Genomic DNA, 27,812 nt, shown 5'->3' on the forward strand with positions numbered 1-27,812 from the left:
ATCAGGGGAGTACAGCCCTTGCCCTGCACACAGCCAACCCCAGCTTACATCCCAGCACCACACATGGATGGATCCCTATGGCCCTCCTGGAATGGTCCCTAAGCACAGAGACATCAGGTATGGCCCCAAAACCAAAATAAATAAACAAACTTGCAGTCTTATGCTTGCAGATCAGGCACTTTTTGCCACTTAGCCATTCCTGGGTTTTCATTATATATATATATAAAAATATATAAAAATATCAAAATACCAAAAATATATAAAAATTACAAAAAATATCCAGAAATATCTGTAAATATATTTACAGATATTTCTGGATATTTTTTGTAATTTTGGGGGTTTGTTCTCAAACCTGGTTTGGTCATGTGCAAAGCATTCTACTCACTATACTATCTCTCTAGCCCCTGCTTTTGCACTTTTTTTTTTAATAAGCTTTCATTTTAAATTATTTGTTGGTGGGCAACCCCAGCTGTGCTCAGAGCTTACTCCCAGTTCTGCACTCAGGAAATACTCATGAGAGTTCTCAGAGGACCACATGGGATGCTGGGAATCAAACCCAGGTCAGCCAGATGCAAGGCATGCACCCCATCCGTCATACTACCTCTCCAGCTTCTAATCTTTGCATATTTGTATAATCTTCATCTTTTATTATTTGTTTCTTTGGGTGGGGCATACCCAGTGGTGCTCAGGGCTTACTCCTGGTTCTGCTCTCAGGGATTACTCCTGACAGAACACAGAGGACCACATGGGGTGATTGAAGTTGGGTCAGACACGTGCAAGGCAAGTGTTATACCCACTGTACTATTGCTCTAACCCTACATCTTTTTCCTTAAATAGCTTCCCACCGCGCAGTGTTTAAACGTTATCTTCATTCAGCTGGAGCCTCAGCTTCTATCCCTTGCCTTGTGAGAAGAGCAGGCCATCCCGCACGTGGTTGGCAAATCTCTGTGCTACACCACATGGCCCAGAACGAGGGTGGGGGGGCATAGAGGGGCTGAGTTTCCATCCGCCTTGGCATGACCTTCCTCAAGGGACTGGTTTATAGAGAAACAATGTGCGGTAAGACAAAAGCTTCTTATGGTTGGCTGTATCTGAACGTGATCAATCCCTCTGTTAAAGACACACACACATACTATTTCAGGTATGTTTAAAGAGAAGCCAAGGATAATCTGTCTCCAAGCGCTCACATTTGCTGGAGCTTGGGGCAGAGAGTTCCGGGACCAGTCACAGTGCACTAGGATTTCATTCTATTTTTGTTTGGAAGCCACATCCAGCAGGGATCAGGGTGGATTCAGTGGTGATTGGGGATCGAAGCTTGACCTCCAGCCTGTGCCCAGCCCTTTGAAGCTATCTCTCCAACCCCTTATAAGGGGTTGCTTTGCCCTGGCAACAAACTTGTAAGGCCAGTTCTACTTTCCAGATGAGGAGAATGCATTTTCAGGAAAGGACAGCCGGGTCTACCACCCTCGGCAAAACACAGTTGCCAGGCACGAGTTGGACCACTCTCTGCCCAGCCCACACAGATTCAGGCCCAGGAAAGCCACGCCTCAGTAAAAAAAAAAACCACATCCCAATGAGGCCACGCCCAGTAAACCACGCCCCCTACAAATACCAAGGCCACGCCCAGTAAAAACCATGCCCCCCCGAAAGCCACGCCCCGGTATACCAGGCCCAGCAAAGCCACGCCCCATTACATCCCTTGCCCCTCTAAAACCACGCCTCCAAGCTCTGCTGTTCACCTGCACGAAGGTGTAGAACCCAGCCAGGGGCAGGATGACCACAATGAAGAGCGGCGTGCTGGCCGTGATGAGCACAAGGGTGAAGAGTGAGTTGAAGGTGGTACAGAGCAGCGTGAGGAGGGTGAGCCCCAGGACCTCGTCGATGACTTGGATGTCCTTGGCAAAGCGGTTGAGGATTCGGCCGGAGGGTGTGGTGTCAAAGAAGGACTGCGGCAAGTGCATCATGTTGTGCAGCAGCGCCTGGTGGAGCGAGCGTGCCGCCTCGATGGTGCCCGTCGCCATCGTGAAGGACCCCAGCAACACAAAGATCCCTGCAGGAGCAGAGGGCCTGTGGCTTTCCTGGAGGCGGGGAGGGGCACGGGGCCTGCGGTGGCGGTGGGGGGGGCGGTTTCCAGGTAGTGGGGAGCCCCAGGTGAGCACTGACTGCAAGAGAGACCCAGAGGAAAGGAAGTCCTGGGTCTAGGCAAGAGCTGGGATGGGCGCGAAAGGCTCAGAGGTAAGTGCCTGATTGGGGGCACCCTGCCACCCAGCAGTGAGGAAATATCCAGGGACCACCTGAAGGTGACTGGACTCACCCTCTAGGAAGCCCAGTGTGGCGTAGATGCCCAGCCTCGTAGAGGTGCTGTTCTGCTGACCGCCTTGCGCAGCTTCGTTGGTCCAGTCACTGAGCCACACGTTGGCCCCGATGCTCAACACGCTTTGAGTGGCAAGGAACACAAAGGCGGCCAGTGTGGTCCAGGGCCCCATGGCCTTGGCGTAGTCCACAAACACACTCAGCTTCACCTGCATGGCCGTAGTGGTCAGGGGCAGAGGAGTCCCAGGGCCCCCTGCCCCCGTGGGAGCCTGCTCCCCCCCTCTGCAGCCCACTCCGCCCCGCCCTGCTCACCGCGCCTGTCTCCGTCTTCTCCTCCTGGGTCAGCATCCCACTCGCCTTCGCCTCTGTGGTCTGTGCTACCTTCTCCGGGGGACTCGGGCATCTCTGGGTCAGAGGCTGACCCGGGGCCTGCCCGTCTGAGGACGGGGCACTCTGCTGCCTGTGGAGGCAGCTTGTCAAGTCCTGAGGTGGGGGGCCTCTGGGAAGCCCCCAGACCAGGAGCCCAGGAGGAGACCCTTCACCTGTACCCCACCTGGCAGGACTGGAGGAGCCCCAATGCAGGCACTCACCTCCCAAGTGGCTTCTGAGCCTTGCACCTCGTGTGCTCGGTACCAGTTGGGTCTGTGTGATTGCTGAGTGCATCTTCATTCAGTGGCACCTCCTTGTCCTCTGCATCCTCTAAGGAGGGCAGTGCGGTGAGAGGAAGGTCAGTCCGCTCATCCGCCAACCTCCTACCACCTCTGAACCCCACCCCAAAGGCAGGGATAAGCATGAGAGAGACAGGAAAGAGTGAAGGAGAGTGGGGCTGGAGCGACAGCACAGCGGGTAGGGCGTTTGCCTTGCACGCGGCTGATCCTAGCATCCCAAACGGTCCCCCGAGCACCGCCAGGAGTAATTCCTGAGTGCATGAGCCAGGAGTAACCCCTGCGCATCGCCAGGTGTGACCCAAAAAGAGAAAAAAAAAAGGTGTGAAGGTGAGAACAAGGATAATGACAATACAATTGTGTGTGTGTGTGTGTGTGTTTTGGGACACACCCAGCGGTGCTTGTACCTAGGAATGACCCCTATGCAATATTTTGGGAACCCCATGCAGTCCTGGGGATTTGAACTTGGGTTGGCAGCATGCAAGGCAAGCACATTATGTCTGTTCCATTTCTCTGGCTCTAGAGGGCCTGAAAGAGGTGGCAAGAGTTAGGTTCAACAGCAAGACACACTTCCCCTCAGGACTAGAGAGAAGGGAATGCCCATAGAGGGGTTAGGGTGGGGACTCAGCCTGACTGAGCTTCCAACCCTCGGTCCCACTGCATGATATCAGCAGTGTGTGCAAAGGGGGGAAACGGCCTCAATAGTCAGTGTGCTATTGTGGGAACTATAGGAAAAAATGTGAGACAAGTGCCCGGCAAGGGGCACCTTATGATCTTCAAGACTTGCCGCTGCGTGTGGGGCAGGAGGCTCACCCAGGGGAAGGCCTGTGGGTCAGCCTGAGTTTGGGGCTCTGGGCTTGGAACTGGGTTTCGCAAGCTCTAACGTCCAGAGACTTTGCCCCACTCTCTTGCCCAGGCCTGGAGTGCTGCTCACTGATCAACCTCAAAGTCTCTACTCGTTCCCGTAGCAATCATCGAAAATTGTTGTTGATAACGTAAGTTTTCCAAGAACTTGCGTATCTGCCCAGCGGCTCCCCTGTGACACACCCTTGCTGTGCAAGCTGGAGCCCAGTCTGGCTGTGTGCACCAAAGGCCACGCCCTGTCCAGCCGCTGGGAGACCAGCCAGTGAGGGCAGGGGAGGGGTTTACTCAGACAGTCTGCTCTCCTTAGTGGTGGCGTCCATCATGAAGATGATCCAGGGGTCCCCGCACCTCCCGGGACATACTGTGTCTGCCCCGAAACACTCAGAGGTTCCCAAACAAGCAGGATGCGGGGGCTGGGAGTACCGGTCCTGCTGTCCGTCTGCTGCTCCTCTTCGGGCATGGAGCTGCGCAGGAAGCTGGCGAAGGAGCCGTGGCCCAGCAGCAGGGTGGAGTAGGAGCCCACCTCCATGACCTGCCCGTGGGCTAGCATGATGACCAAGTCCGTCTGGGGCAGGAAGCTGAGGTTGTGTGTCACCAGAACCCGGGTCTGGGCAGAGATGGCAGGGGATTGGCTCCCATGGTCCGAAGCACTAAGCCTGACACTGCACAGCCAGCACCAGGGGGCCAAGGAGCACGGAGAAGCACCCCCGTGACTCCCCCACTGTCCTACTCCCACTGCTTCCCTCCACCCCGTATCTGGCTCAGCGTCTTTAAGCTCAGCACCCCAATCTTCCTGCAATCTACCTCCAGCTCCCCTTGGCACCCCGCCGCCCTCACCTTGCTGGCCAGCAGCCCTTCAGGCCCAATGACTCGGTCGAAGATATGCTTGGCCACATGGGCATCCACGGCCGACAGCGGGTCGTCCAGCAGGAAGACGTCAGCGTCGCTGTAGACAGCTCGCGCCAGGCTGATCCGCTGCTTCTGGCCCCCCGACAGGTTGATGCCCTGGACCAAGTGGGGGCAGGACTGGGTAAGAGGGAGGCAGGCGGGCAGGCCAGGGAGAGCAGGGACAGGCTTGTCCCCTGTCCTGAGCAAAGCAGACCTCCAAGGGCACGCTTTGCCCTGGCCACAGAGAAGGGTCGGAGGGTCTGAGGCCTCTCCCGACCCCCCGACATCCCTCCACCCCGTGCCACCACCCGGCACCCTGCGCATTTCCCTGACGCTTTTTTGCCTCTTTTTTGGTTGGTTGGTTTTGGGGCCACATCCAGAGGCGCTCAGGGATCACTCCTGGTGGGACTGGGGGACCTTATGGGGTACCAGGGAAGGAATCCAGGTTGGCAGCATGCAAATCAAATGCCCTACACACTAATGGAAACATCTGAAATATGGTGGTGGGAAGGTGTAATGGTGGTGGGATTGGTGTTTGAATATTAAAGGTAATCAAATATTGTGAGCTATTTTATAAAATTTTAAAAAATTAGAAAAAAGAGATCCCCCCCCCTAAAAATATGCCCTCTGCACTGTATTAGCTCTCCAGCCTCTGTATCCTTTCATTTCATTCTGGGTCTCGGGGGATCTCAGAGATGGTGGTGGGCCTTCTCCGCCCCAGTCCAGGTGCTCTGGCCCCTGACATGGTCCTCCTCCCCCACCCCCCTCACTCCCAGCTCCCCTTCTTGCACCTACACACATTTGCCCAACATTCTGACGGCCTGTCCCGGTCTTATACTGGCCGCCTTCCCCCACAGCACTTACCTAAAGTGCTAAAGGCTTTTGTCATCCCTTTGCCTCCTAGCGCAGGCTAGTCTAAGGCAGTGATTTTAGTCAGTGCTGACCTAGATTAGGAACGTGATGAAATCTGCTGGCTGGCTGGATAGATCAGGAGTTAATCTTCATCCATGAAGATCCAGCTTGAAAAGTGATACTTTGGGGCTGGAGCGATAGCACAGTGGGTAGGGCATTTGCCTTGCATGTGGCTGACCCAGGTTCAATTCCCAGCATCCCATATGGTCCCCCGAGCACCGCCAGGAGTAATTCATGAGTGCAGAGCCAGGAGTAAGCCCTGAGCATTGCCGAGTGTGACAAGAAAAGAAAAGAAAAGAAAAGAAAAGAAAAGAAGAGAAAGAAAAAGAAAAGAAAAGAAAAGAAAAGAAAAGAAAAGAAAAGAAAAGAAAAGAAAAGAAAAGAAAAGAAAAGAAAAGAAAAGTGATACTTTTCCAGAACCTGAAATGTGGCTCAACATAGTCGAGCACATCCCTGGCATGTGCAAAGTCATGGACTCCTCTCTGGTACCTCAATACCACATGGCTCCCTGTGCACCACTGGGTAGAGCTCCCACAGCATCTAGCCTATCCTCCAAACCTGAATGTTTTCCACCCCTGCGGACTAGAGCGATAGCACAGCGGGTCGGGTGTTTGCTTTCCATGCAGCTGACCCGAGTTCAATTCCTCCGCCCCTCTCGGAGAGCCCAGCAAGCTACTGAGAGTATCCCGCACACATGGCAGAGCCTGGCAAGCTCCCCATGGCGTATTCGATATGCCAAAAACGGTAATAACAAGTCTCACAATGGAGACGTTACTGGTGCCTGCTCTAGCAAATCAATGAACAACTGGACAATAGTGCTACAGTACAGCTCCCCCTGTAGCACCCCTCCTGTCTGCAGTGCAGGCCTCCAGACTGGCTGGAGGACAGTCAGCAGCCCATACCCGTTCACCAGTCAGCCTTCTCTGATGGGCCTCCCCAGTGGCGAGCACAGAGCTGGCCTGATCTTACATGAGTGAGTCAATGAGGGAATGAATAAGTGAGTGAATGAATGAGGGAATGAATGAACGGGGAAGTGAAGGAATGGATGAGTGAATGAATGAATGAACAACAGAATGAGTGAATGAGTAAGTGAAGGAGTGAGTGACAGAATGAGCAAATGATTGAGTGAAAGAATGACGAAGTGAGTGAAGGAGTGAGGGAGTGGGTGAATGAATGAGTGAAGGGGTGAGTGAAGGATTGAGTGAGTGAATGAGTAAAGGGGTGAATGAGTGAGTGAAAGAATGAGGGAGCGCATGGATGCATGAGTGAAACAGTGAGGGAGGGAGGGAATAAATGGAGTGAGGGAAAGAGTGAGGGAGTGAAGTGGTGAGGGAGGGAGGGAGTGAAGAACGGGAGTGGACGAGAGAGTGAGCGAGTGGACGGACGAGCCCGGGCTGGGCCGAGGGGGGCGGCAGGAACAGCGGAGTCCCCAGGGGACAGGAGGGGCCACTCTACCTTCTCTCCAATCTCAGTCTGGTCCCCACCGGACAGCAGGGCCAGGTCGGGAAGCAGGGCAGAGGCCTCCAGGGCCCTCTGGTAGCGCTCGGAGTCCAGGGCGCGGCCGAAGAGCACGTTCTCCCGCAGGGTGCCGTTCTGGATCCAGGCCTGCTGGGGCACGTAGGCCACGGAGCCCTGGCCACGGGAGAGATCCCTGGGGCTTCCTCAGGGCCCGCCACGCCGCCCGCCCCGGCGCCCCCAGCGCTACCTTGACGGACACCTGGCCTTCCAGCCTCTCCATCTCTCCCAGCAAGGCGCTCACCAGGGAGGACTTCCCACAGCCCACAGGCCCCACCACGGCCACCAGTGCTCCTTTGGGCACCTGGATGTCCAGGCTGGGGGCAAGGAGAGCAGATGCCCCGTCAGAGCCAGTGACCAGGTGTCTGGTCCCCCACATTCCAGCAGGGGTCCAGGCCTCCTCCCTGGCGAGCTGAGGCCTTTCTTCATTTCCAGGCCAAAGGCAAGGGTGGTGTGTGAATGTGGATGTGAGAGTGAGTGTGTGTGTGTGTGTGTGTGTGTGTGTGTGTAGGGGTGTGTGTACGCACACATGTCTATGTAGGGTGTATGTATACAGGGGTGTGTTTGTAAGTGTATGTGTATGTAGGGGTGTTTAGGGAAGTGTGTATGTAGGGGTATGTGTGCAGGGGTGTGTGTATGCAGGGGTGCGTGTGTGCAGTAGTGGGTATGTTCTGGAGCGTGTGTGCAGGGGTGTGTGTGCAGAGGCATGTGTACACAGGCATATACTTGGACTGAGGTATATGTGCAGTCATGTGTGTGTAGGGGTATTTGTACAGGGGTGTGCATGTAGGGGTGCGAGTGCAGGGGTGTGTGTGTGCGCAGGGCTGTGTGTGTGTTAGGGTAGCTCTGCCGTCGATTTGCGCTTCCACCTCCCTGCACAGTGGAGAAGGGAGGGAGGAGCTGTACCTGTGCAGAGTGGGGGGCAGGTCCTGGGCCCAGGTGAAGGTGCCGCGGTCTACGGTGATGGCGAAACCTGGAGGAACAATGTGGGCAGCGTTGGGGCTCAGGGGGAGCAGAGCAGGGGCTCAGGGGGAGGAGCGGAGGAGGAGCACTGGAGGAAGAGGCCCCTGGGGGAAGGCAGTGTGTGTGGGGTTGGAGTGAAGGGACAGGAAGAGTGGGACAGGCGCCCCGGAGGCAGGAGAAGAGGGGGTGCACGGAGGGGACACCGAGGAGCCATGGAAAGAGGGGAGGGGAGTTAGGAGGCCCCCCGCGGGCAGGGCAGGGCTGGACCTGGGGAGATGCGCTTCCTCTCCACACACTGGAAGTCCAGTTCGTCCTGGTTTAGGAAACTCTGGATGCGTCTCAGAGACACGGTGCTCTGTGGGGAGGGGGCGGGGGGCAGGCGGGATCAAGTCTGCTCTTCCTGCCCCACCTCCTTCTGTCCTTGGTGGCCCCTGGGGTCCCCCCTCCCCGTCGCCAAGGGTAGAGTCCAGGTGGTATAAGAAGAGGGGCGTCTCCAGACTCGGGTTCCCCAAACCCGGTCTGACCTCCTGACTCCCTGGACCCTGGGACAGCCACACGTTTGGGGCTTCAAGACACCCCTCCTCTCACCGAGTGTGTCCGCCCCTGACCTGAGGGGGCGCCCACCCCATTCAGCAGGCGGCCCCAGCCCCCTGCCCCCCTTACCTGGACCAGGAAGCTGACCATCTGGGGCAGCATGTTGAGGGGGATCTTGAGGAGGTAGAACAGGGACACGGACACGAAGACCTTCTCAGCATCCAGCACGTGGCTCTGGTCCACCAGCACGTACGTGCCGAGGCTAATGAACGTCACCTGGGTGGGCGGAGTGGGGCGAGGAGTCGGGGTGCCACTGGCGGGGGGGTCTCCCCCTGCCCCCCGGCAGCCCCAGGCGCCAGGGCGGGGGGCCTCACCAGGAAGGGGGCGAAGAGCCAGGTGAGGGCGGTCGTGGCTTGCAGGTAGGAGTACTGACGCAGCAGCCGGAGCTCCTCCTGGCGGAGCTGCTCCACCTGCTCCAAGAAGCTGGCCTCCCAGGCGTAGAACTTCAGGACCTTGATGCCCGCCAGGATCTCGCCCATCAGCTTGATGCGCGAGTCCTTGAACTTCATCTGCTCCACCTGCAGCGAGAGTGGAAGTGGCCTCTCCGCCCCCGCTCCCCTGCCACCCCGGTACCCAGCCCCACCCCCACCCCCGCCCCGCTGGCTCTCGGTGGGGAGGGCCTCTTCTTCCCCTCGTTCCCAGGCTGTGTGTCCCCTCAACTAGGCATCCCCGAGGCTCCAGATCCCTGACTGCTCCCAGATCCGGAGCCCCGGGCATGGCACCCTAAATTCACGCATTCGTCCCCGCCCTGTGTGTGGTGCATCTGCTCGGCGCCTGGCCTTGTGTGTGTGTGTGGGGGGGGGGGGTGGCGAAGGGAGAACCAGGGCCGTCAGGTGGAGGATCTGACCCAGGAGGCAGTGAGGGAGCAAGCGGCGACCTGCAGGAGCACGTCACAAACCAGCACGCGTGCGTGCTCTGAAGACATCAATGAGGTGAGGCCCGGGAAAACCAGGAAGGGGAAAGCACGTTCCTGGGAACAGAGTGTGCGGGAACCCAGAGGCAGGAAGAGAGCCCTTGCTCTGGGGGAGAGACGACAGTCAGAGCGGCAGAAACCTGGCCACAGGCTGGTGGGGGACCGGGATACGCAGGAACCGCGGGAGTTAGACGATGCTTGTGTACCACAGGACACTGCCGAGGATGTCAGTGAACGTGTGCAAATACAGAATGGGCCAAATATGTCCACTATCAGAGTGGTGGGAGAAACTCCTTGACACCGCCCCGTGCCCCCAGATATAGGCTGGAAGCCCCCCCTCCTCCCGGCCAGATTTGGGTTAGCCCCTCTGTCTGGGTAGGCTGGGGTGTAACTGATGCTAAGAGCCCCTGGACTCAGCGACAGGGGAAATGGGGAGGAGGAAAGTAAGAATTGTCAGGGTGGTTGTACCCTCCTCCCCCTCAAATCCCCACAGTGTCCCTCCACCCCTCGGGGGCACCCACCTGCAAGGCTCGCATCTTCATGGTCACTGCTCCGTTGAAGGGGATCAGCAAGAGCATGAAGGCAAATCCTGCCAGCACGGAGGGGCCCAGGTTCTGAGGAAGCGGAGATCAGGGAATCAGGAGGATGGAGAGAGACGTCACGCAGAAAGGCACAAAGCGAGGCACGCCGAGGGCCTATGGGCACGCGGGGAGGGGCAAGAAGGTCTGCGGCCGGTCAAACAGAGAGTCCTCCGAGAGCAGAGATTCTGAGAAGGCAAGTAGAACACCAGCCGCGGCTGACAGGGACGGACAGCGGAGCCCCCTGGCCCCAACCCGAGCCTGGGAAGGAGGACAGCGAGGGTCCACCCGCCCACCAGCCTGTCCCCCTTACCCTGGTCTCTCGGCGGGCAGTTCTGGTCACCCCTGTCAGCCCCTCTGCAGACCCCCTCTTGTCCCTTCTGTGGGTACAGGTCAGTGGGTGGGGCAGAGGGCATGGGTGGGGCGGGGGAGGCTACCTGCCAGAGGAAGTAGACCGCCAGGACAATCTGCAGGGGCGCTGACCACAGCAGGTTGAGCATGGGGGTGAGGTCCATGAGGCGCTGCGCGTCCACCGACATCAGATTGACCATCTCCCCCACCGTGAAGTTGCGTCGGGCAGAGTTAGAGATGAGCAGGGCCTGCGGGGGCGGGGCAGGGGGAATGGGGCGGGGCGGGTTAAAGACTCAGCCAGGAAGGGCACCCCCCCCCTCGCTGGCTGTGTCCCCGTGTCCGTCCCCGCTGCGGCTGACCTTCCTGTAGATGACTCCCTGGATCCCAGTCCGCAGCCTCATCCCCAGGGTGAAGACCAGGTGGAAGTGCTGGTTCACGAACACAGTCTGCGCCATGGAGCACAGGAACATCAGCCCGGCCACCAGGTAGCCGAACCAGCCGGGGGCCGTGGGGTCCGAGATGAACCGGATCAGGACGCTGGAAGGGAGGGAAAGAGGCGTTCGAGGCGGGGCGCCCCCCAGCCGCTCCCCTGACTGCCCTCCTCGCCCTCCCTCTGCCTCTGATCCCTCTGGGAGTGCAGAGGTGGGGGCGGGGGTGCTGTCCCCCTGCCCCTGCCCCCCCTACACGGACTCTCCATCCTTGCTCCTTCCTCCCTTCACCTACCTTCCTCGGACTCCAATAACCTCCTTCACCAGGTGTTTTTTGTGCCTCTTGGGCCTGGTGGCAGGACCGACGGCCACAGGTGGGAGGGTTAGGCCTCCCCACACCTTCTCTTGGGCCCCCGTCCCCCCGCCCCTCAGCCTTCCAATCCGTTCTATCAGTGCCTCATCCGTGCTGCTTCTGAGCCTCTTTCCACCCTCCTGCTCTCTCTCCTCTTTCTTTCTCTCTCTCCTTCTCGGGACCCACCTTGGCGGCCACCCCCTGCCCCCCACTCTGCAGCACCCCACCTTCCCCGACTCCACGCTGGCTGGCTTCCATCCACCGCCTCAGAAACAGGCTCCCTCCTTGCCCTTTCCCTTCCCCTTCCCCCTCCCACCGCCCCCCAGATCTCGGCAGCCACCTCTTCCCCCGCTGGGATTTGTTATGCCCCATCTCTCTTCGACCCCCTGGAACAGCTCCACAGCAGGAACCAGGTCCCTTCTGCGGTGGGGGGGAAAGGGGTCCCCCGCTAACAGAGGCCCTCGAGTGCTGGCCCTGGGAGCTGGGCCCGTGCCTCTCTTGCAAAGAGGGTCTTTGCAGGTGTGAAAGTTCAGTGAGGCCGGAGCGACAGTACAGCAGGTAGGCGTCTGTCTTACACACGGCCCACCCAGGGCATCCCATATAGTTCCCAGAGCGCCACCAGGAGTAATTCCTGAGTGCAGAGCCAGGAGTAGGCCCTGAGCATCGCCGGGTGTGACCCTCCACCCCTCCCCCCAAAAAAAGACGGATAGGGTGCTTTGCGCATGGACGCTGGAAAAAGGAGGGCTGGGAGCTGGCTAGGGAGGGAGGTGGTATGGCGACAAGCCTGAGGCAGGAGGGGGAACCCGCGGGGACAGTTCTCCTTCAGACCCTCCGGAAGACGCTCTCCCTCAGCCCCGGGGAAGAGACAGCGTTTGAAGCCACCTCACCTGTGGCCACCGGTGACAGCTGTTGTGGGAATCATATCAACTTCCTTTAACAGGGCACTTCGAGACCCCTTGGCCCTGGCTCCCCACTGGGAGCCCCCCTCCGGCTCAACTTGTGACAGCGTTACTGACCGATGCCAAGTGTCACCTTGCCCATGTGCCTGCCAGCAGCCACACCCCACAGGAAGCTTTCTCGGGGTGCTGCTCCCCACTGCGGGTTCCTTGTTTGGTTCAGGCCCCTCCGAGTCTGTCTTCCGCTCCTGCCTGCCCTGTCCGGAGGCTCTCTGGGCGCACTCACCCCTGCAAATGGGAGCTCCAGCGTGGCTATCTCCCCACAGGGGTGCCCCGACTCCCGTCCCGCTCACCATCTTTTTTTCTTTTTTCTTTTTGGGTCACACCCAGTGACGCTCAGGGGTTACTCCTGGCTCTGCACTCAGGAGTTACTCCTGGCGGTGCTCAGGGGACCCTATGGGATGCCGGGGACCAAACTCAGGTCGGCCACGTGCAAGGCAAGCGCCCTCCCCGCTGTGCTGTCGCTCCAGCCCCAGCTCACCATCTTGTGCTGCCCCTAAGCCAAAGCTCCATCACAGCTACTCCCCCAGGGCAGCCCCAGGACCCTGGCTGCTCCCCGCCACCCCCTTGACCCCCACCTCCCAGTGGTGCCTTCTCTACCCTGGCCTCAGGCCCCATCTCACCTGGCGGACACACTTCCATCTGCCACCCTGCCTGCCATCCCCCTATCTCCGGGAGGAGGTCTTTGCGAGATGCCTTCCAGAGCCCCTCCCGAGCCCCCCCCCACTCACTTCCCGCATTCAGAACACCTGGGCTCCGGGAGTCACACCGCTGCTTCCAGTCTCTTTGATTTGGCCTGGGCTGGACTTGGCCCTCCTTCCTCACCAGGTCAACTGTGCCTGCCTGTCCTTCCCGTTGGCAAGGAGGGCCCTCCCATGGCTGGCTGGCATTTCCCACACTTACCCTGAATGCTGTTCATACTGGTTTCTCCCCCCAGACCCAAGACCATCTCTTTATTAAGCGCTGGGTCCCTTGGGTCCACCGCCCTTCCAGGAAGGCCCAGCAAATGTTGATGGATGGATGAAATGGATAAATGGACAGGCAAAGGCTGTTGGGCCCCTCAGCTCCTGTGTGTGTGTGTGTGTGTGTGTGTGTGTGTGTGTGTGTGTGTCTGTGTGAGTTCACACCCAGCAGGAGGAGTAAGCTCGGGGGTTACTCCTGGCTCTGTGCTCAGGGATCACTCCTGATCAGGAGACCATCCAGGGATCCAGGGATCGAACTAGCTCAGCCTCATGCCAGACAGGCGCCCTACCCACTGACCTATCTCTCTGGCCCTAGACAGCTCTTCTCTCCATCCCTTCGTGTTGCCTCCCCATCCCACCCTAATCACCCCACAGTGCTCTGGAGCTCCTCCAGGCCGGGTGTTCAGGCATCGTGCCCAGTGCTGCTTGGGGAATGACCGCACAGAGCCCGGGACTGAGGCTCGCCTTCCGCATGCAGAGAGAGAGAGAGAGAGAGAGAGAGAGAGAGAGAGAGAGAGAGAGAGTGCCTTCCAGCCCTTGGGGCCATCTCTCTGCCTGCTTACAGCCTTTCCGTTCAGGCCGCTAGTGTGACAGGGACACAAGTCCTGGGGCTGGATGCAAACCCAGCTTTCCTGCTGTGGGTCTGTGAGCCAGTCACTTCACCTCTCTGAGACTGGTTCCTCATTCAAGTTATTTTTTTCCCTCTTTCATCATTTAGAGAAAATTAGGGGCTCCTCTCTAGGACTATGAGGGAGAATTCAGAGAGAGAGAGAGAGAGAGTCCCTGTAAACATCTCCAGCATGGTACCTGGCACACAGTACAAACCCAGCAAACAGTGCGTGCATGCATGTGTGTGTGCCCGTGCATGCGTGTGTGTGTGTGTGTGTGTGTGTGTGTGTGTGTGTGTGTGTGTGTGTATGTGTGTGTGAAGGGTCACACAGTAACGGGAGACGGGGCTTTCTGGTCTGGGACTCCTTTGCAGGGGAGTGTGTTGGGTCACACCCGGTGTTGCTGGGGGCTATTTCTCACCCTGTGCCCCTGTGTGCCCCGTGGAGCACTCGGGGGTCTATACAGTGCCGGGTATGAACCGAGGTTGGAGGGGGCAAGGCTGGCAGCTGCCTCCCTACGCTGTCCCTCTCTAGCCCGGGCTGGCACTCTTCTCCCTACGTGACGATCCTCCTTCTGGGTTGTGCCCTCTGGTGTGGAGAGGGAGAGCCCCCCCCCGCTGCTGCTTCCCTCCCCCATCGCACCCTCCCCCCCTCGGAGTGGGGAGGCCTGAGCAGAGACCTGAGCAGCTGTGGGTTGACGAAGTTGAGCAGGTCCTGGAAGAGCTTGAAGACGCTGCTGAGGAGGAGTGTGGGGCCGAAGGTGGCCACCAGGGCCCGCAGAAAGGAGGGCTCTTGGCGCCTGGCCCGGGGCCCCAGCAGCTCCTCGTCCTCCCCGGAAACCAGCTTTCCAGGGGCCCCCGCAGCCTTGGGTCTGGAGCGGGAGGAAGGGGCAGTGAGTGGAAGCCTTGGGCTCAGGGGGGAGGGGGTGGGGGGGGACCAGGACAGGCTGGGTGCTGGGCGCGGACGCGGAGTGCTCACCGAACTGCCCGCCTTTGCTGCTCCCAGGCCTCCAGCAGCCTGGGGACCACGTCCTGGGAACGGTCCTCCGTGTTCAGGGACCAGAGGTCTCGCTCCTCCAGGGGGCGCCGGTAGCCAAGGATGGCCATCCTGACCCGACAGGCAGAGCGTGGGGTCCCCAGGAGGAGAGGCGGTCCCTCTCGGAGTCCTCCCCAGCTGACCGCCCTACGCCCTGGCTGCTTGGGCCCAGGCGAAGCTGGGGGAGGGGGCGGGGAACCTGGGGGGGGGGGTTTGTCTGGAGTCCCCACCAGGGCCCTCGTCAGGTGAGTCAGCTCATGAGCGGTCAGCCAGTCTCAGACATGATTCTCCCGCTGGCTCGGACGGGCAGCCAAGGAGAGGACAGGCCGCCAGTAGAGCCCAGTCCCTGACCCTGTCCCCAGGCCGGGGCCTGCCCCCACGGCGGCCAGGTGCAGGCTGGCCAGCGGCCTGGGCGGGAGCTCTGCAGGGCTCAGGCCCGCGTCCAGCCAGCAGACAGGTTCCACTGGCCCAGGGTCTGCTGTGAGAGTGTGTGTGTGTGTGTGTGTGTGTGTGTGTGTGGGCACTGCGCTCATGCACTCTTAGGGCAGCCAGGCCTATCTTCTCAGATCCACTGAACCTCCCACCCACCCCTTCCTCCCTCTTCCCTCCTCCCTCCTCCCTGTCCCCTCCTCCCTCTCCCTTCCTCCCTCCTCCCTCCTCCCTCCTCCCTGTCCCCTCCTCCCTCTCCCTTCCTCCCTCCTCCCTCCTCCCTGTCCCCTCCTCCCTCTCCCTTCCTCCCTCCTCCCTCCTCCCTCCTCCCTGTCCCCTCCTCCCTCTCCCTTCCTCCCTCCTCCCTCCTCCCTCCTCCCTGTCCCCTCCTCCCTCTCCCTTCCTCCCTCCTCCCTCCTCCCTCCTCCCTGTCCCCTCCTCCCTCTCCCTTCCTCCCTCCTCCCTCCTCCCTCCTCCCTCCCCCCTCCTCCCTCTCCCCTCCTTCCCTCCCCACCCCTCCCTGTCCCCTCCTCCCTCCTCCCTCTTCCCTGTCCCCTCCTCCCCTCTCCCCTCCTCCCTGTCCCCTCCTTCCCTCCCCACCCCTCCCTCTCCCCTCCTCTGGTCCGGACTGGGCTGACTCACTTTGTGAACCACCAGAAGGACAGGCGAGACAGGAAGCTCGCTCTGTTCTCCGGGCAGGGATTCTAGAAGGCAAGAGAAAGAGAGGGGGGTGGTGGATGAGGATGCGGAGGCCGCAGCCGGGAAGGGGGCGGCCCCCTCGGGGGATCAGGGTAGAGCCCCGGGAGAGCGGAGGGCACGGCTGCAGGCCCACGGGGCTGAGCGAGGAAACCCCAGCACCGGCCCAGGCCTGGGGAGACTCACTGGGTCTGTGTTCTTCGGGGAGAAAAACGGTGCCTCTTCCCGGAAGCACGACAGGATCAGGGCCGAGAGCACCAGGGCGAAGTAGAGGTAGAAGGTGGTGAAGCGGAAAGGCTCCGAGATGTGGCCCTGTGGGATGGCGAGGAGGGGGAGTCAGGCCTGCTGTCCTGGGCCCCCTGAGGCCCCTCACCCACCCCGAAGAGGAGTCTGAGAGATGGGAAGGGGTGCGTGCGTGCATGCATGTGTGTGCGTGCGTGAGTGCATGCGTATGTGTGTGCGTGCGTGCGTGAGTGCATGCGTGTGTGCGTATGTGCATGAGTGCATGCGTGTGTGCATGCATGTGTGTGCGTATGTGCGTGCGTGCATGTATGTGTGCATGTGTGCGTGAGTGCATGTGTGTATGTGTGTGCATGTGTGTGTGCATGCGTGCGTGTGTGCATGCGTGAGTGCATGCGTGCATGTGCGTGTGCGCGCGTGTGTTCCAGGAGGACCTTCACTCCCCAGACATCACAGCCAGCTCTGCCGCACGGCCCCATCCAGCCCTCCCCAAGCTCGGGGCTCTACGCTGCCACACTGCTGCCAAGGAAATGGGGTTCCCCAAGGTTATGCGATTGGTGCAACGTCATGAAGGCGGTGTTTCTCCAGACCGGGCTCGGAGACCCTACTGAGCCCACCTGCACCCGCCCCACCGCCCCCATGACAGGGAAGGTCAGGGACTGCAGAAGGTGGAGGGAAGCAGGAGGAAGTGGCGCTGGGGCTTGTGGATGGGCACGGGAGCTCCGTGCGTGTCTGCACACGTGTGCTCACAGGGGGTACCAACAGGAGCCTCAGTTGCATCTGGCACGGGGTGGGGGAGTCTCGCCCCTTTCCTCTGCTTGCACTGCCCCCCCCCCAAGTCTGGTCAGTTTCTGGGCAGAGAATCGACCCCTGGGGGCCCGTGGGAGGCAGAGGGGCACCTCCCACCTCCCCGCGGTAGGGGCAGTGTCGCTGACACGGGCTGCAGCACGCAGGCTTACCTCGGCCTGGGCAGAGAGGATCTTGGAGCGGAAGGGCACGATGGCACAGAGCACACACAGGAACCAGAAGATGATGAGCACCCCCGAGGACTGCACCCCCTGCAGCCGCTCGTACTGGATCAGCAGGGTGGCCAGCAGCTGCAGGCGGCAGGGACAGAGCGGGCCCGTGGAACGCAGGGGGCCTCGGGGGCCTGGGCTGGTGCCCGTCCCCTTCCCACTGCTGTGTCCCCAAGACCCTGCTCCCCCCCACCCCACCCCCGCATCGAGATCGCACCACTCACTGCAGACCCTCACCCCGCCACAGAACCCCAGGCCCCGCACTGACCATGGTGATGCCCACCACCAAAGGGGTGACGAAGAAGACGGGGGCCGGAGCCCGGCCGTGAACCAGGCCATGGAAGGAGTAGAAGAGGTCAGCCCAGGACACACACCACAGCAGGAGGCCCAAGACCTGCCAACAGGGCACCGCGTTGGCACGTGCACGACCCAGGGTAGGGTACAGGACCCACGGGAGCCGCTTTTGTTCCTGCAGCCACTGGCGCTTCCCCGGGCCCCGGCCAGTGGGCAGGGCTGGGCCTAACTGGAAGCTTCTCCAGGGGAGAGTGAGCACGAAAGGTCCCACATGGCTGCTGGCCAGATGGCCGGGGCCCATAACCCCGAGTGGCAGGTGGGGCAAGCCTGGGGGACCCCACCCTCTGACATGACGGCTCTGCCCCCCCTCTACAGGACCCCCCGGCCCGCCCCGGGAGCCCCTGACCGTCTTGATCCGGGACAGGAGGGAGAGGCTGATGTAGCCCTGGCGGTGGTGTCGCAGGTAGAGCAGGTAGCAGGGCAGGGCGGTCCACAGGTAAATGCAGGGCACCCAGGCCAGCAGCGAGTTCTGGAAGCAGGGCGTGAGGTCCGGGGTGTCCGCGTGCAGGGACAGATTAGAGTCCTAGGGACAAAGAGGACGTTCGATGTACCACCTGCCTCCTCGGGACCTCCCTCCAGGGACGGGGCTGCAGCCCTCAGAGCCCTCTTGGGACCGGAAGAGAGTTTTATTGGGGGGGGTCATGTGGCCAGGTGCCTGGGGAGGCTGCGGCTGCTCCAGGGGGCCGACTCCCACCGGCTCCCTCTCTCCCTCACTGAGGGAGAACGGAAGGTCAAGAAAAATGTACCCAGGGCTGGAGCGATAGCACAGCAGGTAGGGCGTTTGCCTTGCACACACGCAGCCGGCCTGGGTTCAATCCCTGGCACCCAGGTTATATATGGTTCCCCGAGCACCACCCGGAGTGATTCCTGAGTGCAGAGACACGAGTAAGCCCTGAGCATTGCTGAGTGTGGCCCCAAAAGTAAGATAAATAAACAAAAATGTGCCCCATGCCCCAGCCAGAGTCTGTCAGTGTCCATCCCTGTCCAAAGAGTCTCTCTCTGGCGAGAGAGAGAGAGAGAAAGAGAGAGAGAGAGAGAGAAAGAGAGAGAAGAGAGAGAGGAGAGAGATAGGAGAGAGAAGAGAGAGAAAGAGAGGCGAGAGAGAGGGAAAAGAGAGGAGAGAGAGGAGAGAGATAAAGAGGAGAGAGAGAAGGGAGAGAAAGAGAGGAGAGAGAAGGGAGAGAAAGAGAGAAGGGAGAGAGGAGAGAGAAAGAGAGGAGAGATATAGAGAGGAGAGAGAGAAGAGAGAGAGGAGAGAAAAAGAGAGGAGAGAGATAGGAGAGAGAGAAAGAGAGGAGAGAGAGGAGATAGAGGAGAGAGAGAGGAGAGAGAAAGATAGGAGATAGAGAAAGGAGAGAGAAAGGAGAGAGAGGAGAGAAGAGAGAGAGGAGAGAGGAAAGAGGAGAGAAAGGGGAGAGAGAGGAGAGAGAAGAGAGAGAAAGACAGAAGAGAGAGAGAGGAGAGAGAGAAAGAGAGAGGAAAGAGGAAAGAGAGGAGAGAGGAAAGAGAGGAGAGAAAGGGGAGAGAGAGAGGAGAGAGAAAGACAGAAGAGAGAGAGAGAGAAAGAGAGAGAGAGCGTGAGTCCTGAGGCGGGTGCTGGCCCGCTGCTGTCTGTCCTGATGGAGTGAAACCGTGGGAAGGAGGTCACTTCCTCAATGGTGAGTTCCTGGACAGGCCCGTCAGCTTGGGGCGGCTAATCTATTTATCTGTTTTCTAGTTTTCCTCCCTTCCCCCCTCCCTTGCCTCCCTCCTTCCCTTACCTCCCCACCCTACTTCCCTTTTTCGGTCTTTGGGTTATACCCACCATGCTCAGGTGCTCCCTGGCAGTGCTCAGGGGACTCTGTAGTGCCAAGGGTGGAAATGGGGTCACCCACATGCAGAGTTCAGCGCGTGGGGCTCTCTGGCCCTTTCGGGATGGTGATCTGGGAGCTGGGGGGCTTTGGGCCACACTTGGCTCTGTGCTCAGGAGTCACTCCCAGAGGGCTCGGGGAGCCCTACAGGGTGCCAGGATCAAACCTGGGTTGGTTGCGTGCAAGGCCAACGCCCTACCCGCTGTACCACTGCCCTGTCCCCAACCAAGGACGATTTTTATTTATCTTCTTGCCATGGCGGATAGAATCCAGGCTCACACACACAAGCCAAGTGCTCCCGGGCCAAGCCACGTCCCCAGCCTGGGGTTGTTTTGTCCATCAAAGCACACGATGCAGCACCCACTTCTGCTTTCAGACTTTCTCACAGAAAGGTGAGAATTCCCCGGAGCCTGTATCGCCTCTTCTCTCAGACGGGGAGGCCCTGCCCCCTCACACCCACACCGCTCCTACCTTGCTCTGGGGGCGGGGGAGTTCAAAGGAGCCCGTACGGAGACGCCTTTGTGGGTTTCACCGCTGCGGTGGCTCTGCCCAGGTTTGCACGGGACCCTCCCAGCGTGTCACCACCGAGAGTCTGGAGTTTGGCAAGGCCACTGAGCCCCCCTCTCTCGTCTTTGTACCAAACAACTTTGCAAAAAGATGGAAGAAAACACACTAACACGCATGTTCCTGGGAATTGTTTCCAACTAAGGCCACCCTTGGGCCAACCTTTTTCTCCTTTCCTGCATAGCAATAGACGTTGAAAATAGAAATAAGGACCAGGGAAAACCCAACTCCAGCCCACGCACATTTTGAGAAAGCCATGAGGCCAGAGAGAGAGGACGAGAGAGAGAATGAGAGAGAGGACGAGAGAGAGAGAATGAGAGAGAGAATGAGAGAGAGGATGAGAGAGAGGATGAGAGAGAGAATGAGAGGACGAGAGAGAGAATGAGAGAGAGAGAGGATGAGAGAGAGAATGATGGACGAGAGAGAGATAACGAGAGAGAGGACGAGAGAGAGAATGAGAGAGAGGACGAGAGAGAGAGAGAGAGAGAGAGAGAGAGAGAGAGAGAGAGAGAGCCCAGTGAGGAGGGCGCTGGCCTGCCGTGCTGGCCTGCATGCCACGCCCCCAATTATTATTTTTTTACTTTTTATGTATTTATCAGTGAGTCTTCCCCAACTCACCCACACACAGAACTCAGAAGTTCTGCTACTGGCCCAAATGCAAGCAGTTATTTGCCTGTTCCACCCCTGCCCCGGAGGGCCTGTCCCCTGTTTCCCCTGACCCCCACCGGTGAATTTCTCTCGGTCTGCCTTCATGCCTGCCTGCAGTTCTGGGCTTCCTGCCTAGGGTGGGTCCAATTTTCTAAATCTCTCATCTTCTCCGTCTTGACTAGACTCCCTTACTTCGTTGGCACACACATTTCTGCCATCTTCTGATAAAGCATGCCTGGAAGAATTGTTCTTTTTTATTTTTTATTTGGGGTGGGGGGGTGGGAGCATTGGGGTCACACCTGGCAATGCTCAGGAAACAGTCCTGGTTTCATGCAGGGGTCAACCCTGGCAGTGCTGGGGTGCCTATGTGTGGTGCCAGGGACCAAACTGGAGTTGCATTCCTGTTCTTAAAAAAGACAAAACTGGAGGGTGGGGTGCCGCCAGCAGGTCAACCTATACCAGCGGGGCGAGTGCCTCAGCAGCCTGATGGTGACTTCTGGGCTTCCTGAAACCCCAAACTTGCCGATGTGCCTCTGGCCAGACCTCAGCAACTCGAGACCAAGTTTCCCAAGAAATTAAAGGACCGAAAGTCAGGTAAGTGGGAGCCACGCCCACAAACCACCTCCAGCTCAACTATACAAGTTCATTTATTGGCCTTGCTTCAGAGACCCATAAGTAAATCTCGAAAGAGATCAAAAGCGGCGGTTAATCTCGGACCCGCACAAGGCTGAACAGAGCAGGGTAAGTCAGAGGGAGGGCAGGTCAGACTGGTGCTCGTCTAAGCAGAGCTCCTGGCAGCTTCTTGCTCCCATAAACCAAAACTGTTGCATGCCCCTGGCCAGCTTCTACCATCTCAGGACGGACCTAGCAGAGATATTAACCTGTTGAAAGTTCAGATATGCCCACCAGGAGTAATTCCTGAGTGCAAAGCCAGGAGTAAGCCTTGCGCATCGCTGGGTGTGACCCCAAAAGCCAAAACAAAAACAAAAACAAAAACGAAAGTTCAGATATGCGGGTTTTGTGACTGAAATCTCCAGGCTTTCTTGAGTTGGGGTGGGCTACCTCCCCCGACTTAACTATACTCCTGGAAGCACCAGCAGTCACCCCCACAAACCAATTCCAGCACCACCATGTAAGCTCTTCTACCAGCCTTGCTTCAGAGATCCATAAATAAATGTCAAAAGAGATCAAAAATCAGTTAATCTTGGACCTGAACAAGGCTGACCAGACCAAGGTAAACCGGGGAGTGAGGCGTGGAGATCAGCCTGGTGCCCGCCCAGGCGGAACCCTTCCTGGCAGACACTTGCTTCCACAATCCAAAATTGCCCCCATGGCCCCAGTCAGACCATCTTGGGACGGACTTACTGAGATAGTCTGCTAAAATTCAGATATGTGAGTTTTGTGACTGAAATCTCCAGGCTTTGTCAGGGTTGGGATGGGCTACCTCGCCCTACCTCTCTGTACTTCTGGAGGCTTTGGCAGTCATGTCTGCACCTCAAAGCTGCCACCCAGTTAATCAAGTTACTTACTCCAGCTGTTTCCCAATAAAAATACGGAATGCCCTGAACAAGCACGATGAACTCTTAGGATCTGTATTACAAACCATAATGCACAAGAGGAGAGACCGAGAGAAAGAAGAAAAGTGCCTACCATAGAGGCAGGCTGGTGGGGGGTGGGGGCAGGGCATCGGGAGATGGTGGGAGGAAAATGGGGGACATCAGTGGTGGGGAATGTACACTGGTGGAGGGATGGGTGTGGGGTCATTGTATGACTGAAACCCAATCATGAGCAGCTTTGTAATGGCCTATCTCAAGAATATTTAATTAAGGGGGCTGGAGCGATAGCACAGTGGGTAGGACATTTGCCTTGCACTCGGTCGACCCGGGTTCAAATCCCAGCATCCCATATGGTCCCTTGAGCACCGCCAGGTGTGACCCAAAAAGCAAAAAAAAAAAAAAAAGAATATTTAATTAAAATGAAAAACAAAACCAAAATTGGAAGTCTGAATTTGTCTTCATTAGACTACCTGGCTTAACTTGGGGCTGGAGCGATAGCATAGCGGTAGGGCATTTGTCTTGCACACAGCCGACCCGGGTTCGATTTTTCCACCCCTCTAGGAGAACCTGGCAAGCAACCGAGAGTATCTCGCCCACACAGCAGAGCCTGGCAAGCTACCTGTGGTGTATTCGGTATGCCAAAAACTGCAACAACAAGTCTCACAACGGAGACGTTATTGGTGCCCGCTCGAGCAAATCGATGAGCAACGGGATGACAGTGATGATAGTGATAATGATACCCTTCCCAACTCTCTGAGCTCAACCCAAGCCTAACCTCCTACAAGAAGTCTTTCTAGGATTCGCCGCCCTCTGATAAAGGCTGGTTTCTGCATTAGTATGTGTGTACTCAGTAGTCAATGACTTCTCACAGGGCAATAAAGGCTCCTTATATCTCTGATATCTTAAGAGTGAACTTACATAATGATTACTGGGTTGTTTCAGGATTTCTAGAAGCAGAGAGAAAGGATTTTGGTGAGGACTGGTTTGCAGAGAGAGAGAGAGCAGATGAATGAAATACACACACACACTCTCTCTCTCTCTCTGTCTCTCTCTCTCTCACACACACACACACAGAGTAAACAGAGAGACAGCTGGATGTACCTGCTGGGGAAACGGGTCCAAGTCCATCTGGGCCGTATGGAGCTGGGACAGACTCTCAGCCCAAGACCCCAGGTGGGGTCACTCCCCAACCCTTACCCTTGGGCCCTGCACCTGTCTCCGAGGGCAAAGTGTGGGGGCCTTGAGGACAGACACGGCTGGCTCGTCTCCTACTCCTCTTCTCTCCTACCCACACCCCCCACCACCCCCAGCCCTACGCCAGGCAGGAACGAATGGTGTGTGCATTGCACAGCCAAGGGAGTTGGGGGGTGGGCGCTCTGGAGCTGAGCCGAGGGAGAGGCAGGACCACCGGCTGTGTGTGCCAGGAGAAGGCAGGCGGCGAGTGAGTGGCCACAGAGAAGAGCAGAAGCCCACAGAGAGCCCCACGGAATGGGGGGAGGCGGGTGGAGCGAGCACCGTGACCTTGCTGGACCTTCATCTCCACGTGCCCCACCTGTGAGTGATGGGAAGGAGGAGAGCAGCCTGCCAGCAACCCGGCGGGGCGAGGTGAGGAGCAGACACACAGGAAAGCACCTAGGCTCACCCAGGGCCGTGCCTGGGCGGGGGGGGGGGGGGTGGGGGGTGTTGGAGATCAGAGTCCTTTCAAGCTTGGATCGGTTTCACAGACATTCTGCGCGTGATGCCAGGAGCCACGAGGCAGTGTGGGGCTGTGAGCGCTCAGAGGGCTGTTCCGTCCCCCAACACGCCAGGTCCAGCCCGGGCTCCTCCCTTCAGGGAAGCCGGTGCCGGCCTGGAGCTGGCCCAAGGGGCAGGAGCACAGCTTGGCGTGTGGGACCCTGAGGTCAGTCGCCCACAACCACCCAGCCAGCCCCCAATCCTGCAGGGAACCGCCTCCATCACTGCCGGGAGAGACCCAGAAAGGGAAAAAACAGATAAGCAGTGGGTCGTGCCATCTTGGGGATTGCCAGGGATCAAACTCAAGGCCACGTGCTATCTCTGGGTCCAACGCTCCCTCCGAGCTACCCACTGAGCCATCCCCAGGCCCGCTCTTAGCTGCTGAGCAAATGAACGGTGGTGTTCAAGAGTCCGGCATCCCTTGGGGGCTGGAGCGACAGCACAGCGGGGAGGGCGTTTGCCTTGCACAGCGACAGACCCGGGTTCGATTCCCAAAATCTCATATGGTCCCCTGAGCATCGCCAGGAGTAATTCCTGAGTGCAGAGCCAGGAGGAACCCCTGAGCATTGCCAGGTGTGACCCAAAAAGCAAAAAAAAAAAAAAAAAAAAAAACAGAGTCCGGCATCCCCGTCTCACTCACACAGGCCGAGGTCCTGGCTCCCAAAGGTATCTCTGACTCAAAGTCAAGGACAGGAGTGAGGTCTGTGGAGGTGCTTTCCTGGACCCCCTCTCCGCCCCCGAGGCTCCCTGCCAGCCCCTTAAAGCTCTCCCCATTCTCATTCCGAGGAGCCTAGTGTGGGCTCTCAGGTCAGAGCTGGGCCCACAGCGCCCGCCCCACATCGGCACCCACGGGCTGCACAGCAACCACCACTTCCTCAATAATGCGATTAACCAACTGGATGGGGCCGATAAGGCAGAAGGTCTGGAGCCCAGAAGGGGGTCACTCAGAGGCTGAAACCCCTGTCGGCCCCCCAGGGGGTACAGGGCAGGTGGGGGGTCGGGACCCCGGCACCTGCTGTCAGCCCCAGCTGGCCCCCAGCCCGGTCAGGGCTTTTCAGCACTGCCTCCCTGCCCCCACCCCAAGCCTGGGTCTGAGACTGTTGACAAGCATGCTTGTGAGAAAAGAAATTACTTCCTTAATCCTGTGCGGTGCAGAAAAGGGATCAACTGACAAGCACATTTATCTCAGCAGAAAGGGAGGTGTAGAAAGAGCGAGGGCGCCCTCTGACCCGGGGCAGGCTCGCTGCGGGGGGGGGGGGGGGGGGTGGAGTGGGCGGGGGGCAGCAGCCTGGCTGCCTGGGACCTGGCTCCTTCTGGAAAGGGTCCGAGAGTCTCTCCCCAAGGCTCCGAAGAGCCTCCTCCTGAGGCAGAGTGTCCAGCCTCAGTTTCCACGGGCGGCTCTGAGCCCCCTGCCTTGGGCACTTGGTCCAGCTCTGCCAGGCCTCCGCGCAGGCGTCCCACCTTGTGGGGGAGGGGACCCACGAGCGCCCCCCTCCCCTCAAACCTGCAACAATCTCCTTTCAGGCCCTGGGAGATGGCTCAGGTGCATGGGTGAGAGGCCTGGGTGTCATCCCCACCACCACATGGTCCCCTGAGCACCGTGGGGTGTGACTCCAAACCGAACCGAACCGAACATCAAACAGCAGCTAAGGGGTGGACATCTGCCTCCCCGAGACTTCCTCCAGCAGAGGGGAGGGGGCGGCGAGCACAGGACCCCAGACTAGCTGGGGTGCAGGCAGCCAGGAAACCTGCAGAGCCAGTTGGCAGGCGACACCCAATCCCCCGGAGGGGGAGGGGCCTGGCGGGCAGGACGCCCACATTTCAGCCCCTCTCCCCTAGCCCCCTCCTGTGGCTCCCATCTTGCCTCCGGCAGCCTAAGCCCAGGGGGCTCAGCCCGGGGTGCTCGGAAGACCGTTTGCCCCCTGTCCGGGGCTGACAGGCTGGCCTGGCAAAGCCCCTCTCAAACGCCGCTTCCCTGACTCACTTCCTCCCGAGGTCTCGGGACCTGGGTTTAGGGGCTGTGGGGGAGCAGCCGGGCTGGGCAGGAGCCAGCTGGGGCCAGAGGGAAGGAAACCTCCCAGCAAAACCAGAAACTCAGGGATCAGAGGTGCCCGGTGCCAGCCACGCGGCCCCCAGCTGGGACTCTGGGAGGGGCAGGAAGGACTGAGCTTCCGGGTGGGGTCTTTCATGCCCGGTCCCCAGCTGTGTGTGTGCCCACCGCCTGTGCACACCCGTTTCCCAGTGCCCACTGAGACGAAACCCTGGCCACTCACGATCCCGGCTAACTCGGGATTCCCCAAGCTCAGAGGCCCCTAAACAGAGTCTGGGCCTGAGGCTCAACCTCCCGAAACGGCTAGAACCTGAAGGGTGGGGGCCCCCCCCGGAAACCCAGGAAGCCCAGCTGGAGCCCAGTGAGGGCGAGTGCTCTGTCCAAGTCACACAGCTGGGGAATGTCCGAACGGGGTGCGCCGAAGCAAAGCAGGGGACAGCAGGGGAGCAGAGGGGCCCGGCGGGGCGGGGCTTGGCGGCTCCCTGGGACGGGGAAGGGGTGCGAGGCTGGCCAGGGGGAGGCGATCAGGCCTGTGGGGAGAGGGGAGACCTGCAAACCCGGGAGGAGACCAAACACCCCCTCGACCGCCTTCTAACCTTCTAACCGGCCTCCCGCATCCTCACCGCGCTCGCAGACTCCTGTGGCGGCCAGCTCAGCGGTCAGGGCCGCAGCGCCAGGCTGGGGCTCAGGCCGCGAAGCCCAGCTCATTGCAGAGGGCCCCGGGCTGGGGGCCCCCCACCCGGAGCCTGGGCTCACAGCCTGACCTCTGGGCGGCAGGGCAGCAGAGGAGAGCTGCCTCCGGCCTCCCGACCCCCGGCAGCTTGGTTCCAGGCCAGTCCCCCAGAATTCAGTCCCAGAACTCTCCCCTGGTGGCCCGCAGGGGTGGGAGGTGAGAGCCCGAGACGGGAGCGTCATGGGTGCGTGGGGAGTGTCTGTCAGGCCCCGTGTGAGTGGGTGCCAGGTGTGCGCGAGGCCACGCTGCGTGTTAGCATATGGTGTGTACGAGGGCCGGGTGCGTGTGAGGCCAGAGTGGGAGTGCACAGGTGCCTGGGGGGGGGCATTGTGCGTGAGTGCACAGGTGTGTGTGTGTGTGTACAGGTGTATGGAGCTCGGGGGTGTGTGTGCACAAGCCGTGGGGTCAGGGGTCCCCTTAGATTTAGTTGGGACTGAGGCTAACGGATTGATCCACAGAGAGCTCAGCAAACAGCCGCAGTGGAACCCTGGGCCACAGTCGCCACCCCACCCACCTACCTACTCCCTTCTTTCCTTCCTTCCTTCCTCCCTCCCTTCCTTCCTTCCTTCCTTCCTTCCTTCCTTCCTTCCTTCCTTCCTTCCTTCCTTCCTTCCTTCCTTCCTCCTTCCTCGCTCCCTCCCTTCTTCCTCTTCCCTTCCTTCCTCCCTCCTTCCCTCCTTCATTCCTTCCTTCCTCCTCCCTCCCTCCTCTCTTCTTCCTTTTCTTCTTCCTCCCTCCTCCCTCTTTCCTTCCCTCCCTCCCTGCCTCTTTCCTTCCCTCCTTTCTTTCCTTCCTTCCACCCCTCCTTCCTTCTTCCCTTCTTCCCTCTCTCCCTCCTTTCCCCTCCCTTTTCTCCTTCCTCACTGCCTCCCTCCCTCCCTCCCTCCCTCCCTCCTTCTTCCCTTCTTCCCTCTCTCCCTCCTTTCCCCTCCCTTTTCTCCTTCCTCACTGCCTCCCTCCCTCCCTCCCTCCCTCCTTCCCTCCCTTCTGTGCTGGGGAGCGGGGAGGTGGGTGCACCCAGGGCAAGGGCCCCAGCCCTTTACAT

At 59.2% G+C, this 27,812-nt stretch overlaps 1 protein-coding gene across 1 annotated transcript in view; it reads right to left on the minus strand.

The window, feature by feature from the left end:
- Positions 1 to 27,812, minus strand: part of ABCC3 (ATP binding cassette subfamily C member 3) — a 45,413-nt gene that overhangs the window by 14,663 nt on the left and 2,938 nt on the right. The window contains exons 3-26 of the mRNA XM_055132232.1: positions 24,831 to 24,906; positions 21,388 to 21,421; positions 17,979 to 18,156; positions 17,547 to 17,672; positions 17,222 to 17,359; positions 16,209 to 16,334; positions 15,969 to 16,030; positions 14,841 to 14,969; positions 14,542 to 14,733; positions 10,916 to 11,093; positions 10,643 to 10,804; positions 10,149 to 10,241; positions 9,029 to 9,232; positions 8,784 to 8,930; positions 8,388 to 8,475; positions 8,064 to 8,130; positions 7,348 to 7,474; positions 7,098 to 7,274; positions 4,680 to 4,847; positions 4,266 to 4,449; positions 2,904 to 3,018; positions 2,626 to 2,773; positions 2,315 to 2,522; positions 1,740 to 2,050 (exon numbers count right to left, since the gene is read on the minus strand). Coding sequence (XP_054988207.1) covers positions 1,740 to 2,050; positions 2,315 to 2,522; positions 2,626 to 2,773; positions 2,904 to 3,018; positions 4,266 to 4,449; positions 4,680 to 4,847; positions 7,098 to 7,274; positions 7,348 to 7,474; positions 8,064 to 8,130; positions 8,388 to 8,475; positions 8,784 to 8,930; positions 9,029 to 9,232; positions 10,149 to 10,241; positions 10,643 to 10,804; positions 10,916 to 11,093; positions 14,542 to 14,733; positions 14,841 to 14,969; positions 15,969 to 16,030; positions 16,209 to 16,334; positions 17,222 to 17,359; positions 17,547 to 17,672; positions 17,979 to 18,156; positions 21,388 to 21,421; positions 24,831 to 24,906 — 3,438 coding nt within the window. The remainder of the gene's footprint in view (positions 1 to 1,739; positions 2,051 to 2,314; positions 2,523 to 2,625; positions 2,774 to 2,903; positions 3,019 to 4,265; positions 4,450 to 4,679; positions 4,848 to 7,097; positions 7,275 to 7,347; positions 7,475 to 8,063; positions 8,131 to 8,387; positions 8,476 to 8,783; positions 8,931 to 9,028; positions 9,233 to 10,148; positions 10,242 to 10,642; positions 10,805 to 10,915; positions 11,094 to 14,541; positions 14,734 to 14,840; positions 14,970 to 15,968; positions 16,031 to 16,208; positions 16,335 to 17,221; positions 17,360 to 17,546; positions 17,673 to 17,978; positions 18,157 to 21,387; positions 21,422 to 24,830; positions 24,907 to 27,812) is intronic.

Source organism: Sorex araneus, chromosome 3 (genome assembly GCF_027595985.1).
Source record: "Sorex araneus isolate mSorAra2 chromosome 3, mSorAra2.pri, whole genome shotgun sequence".
NCBI lineage: Eukaryota > Metazoa > Chordata > Mammalia > Eulipotyphla > Soricidae > Sorex > Sorex araneus.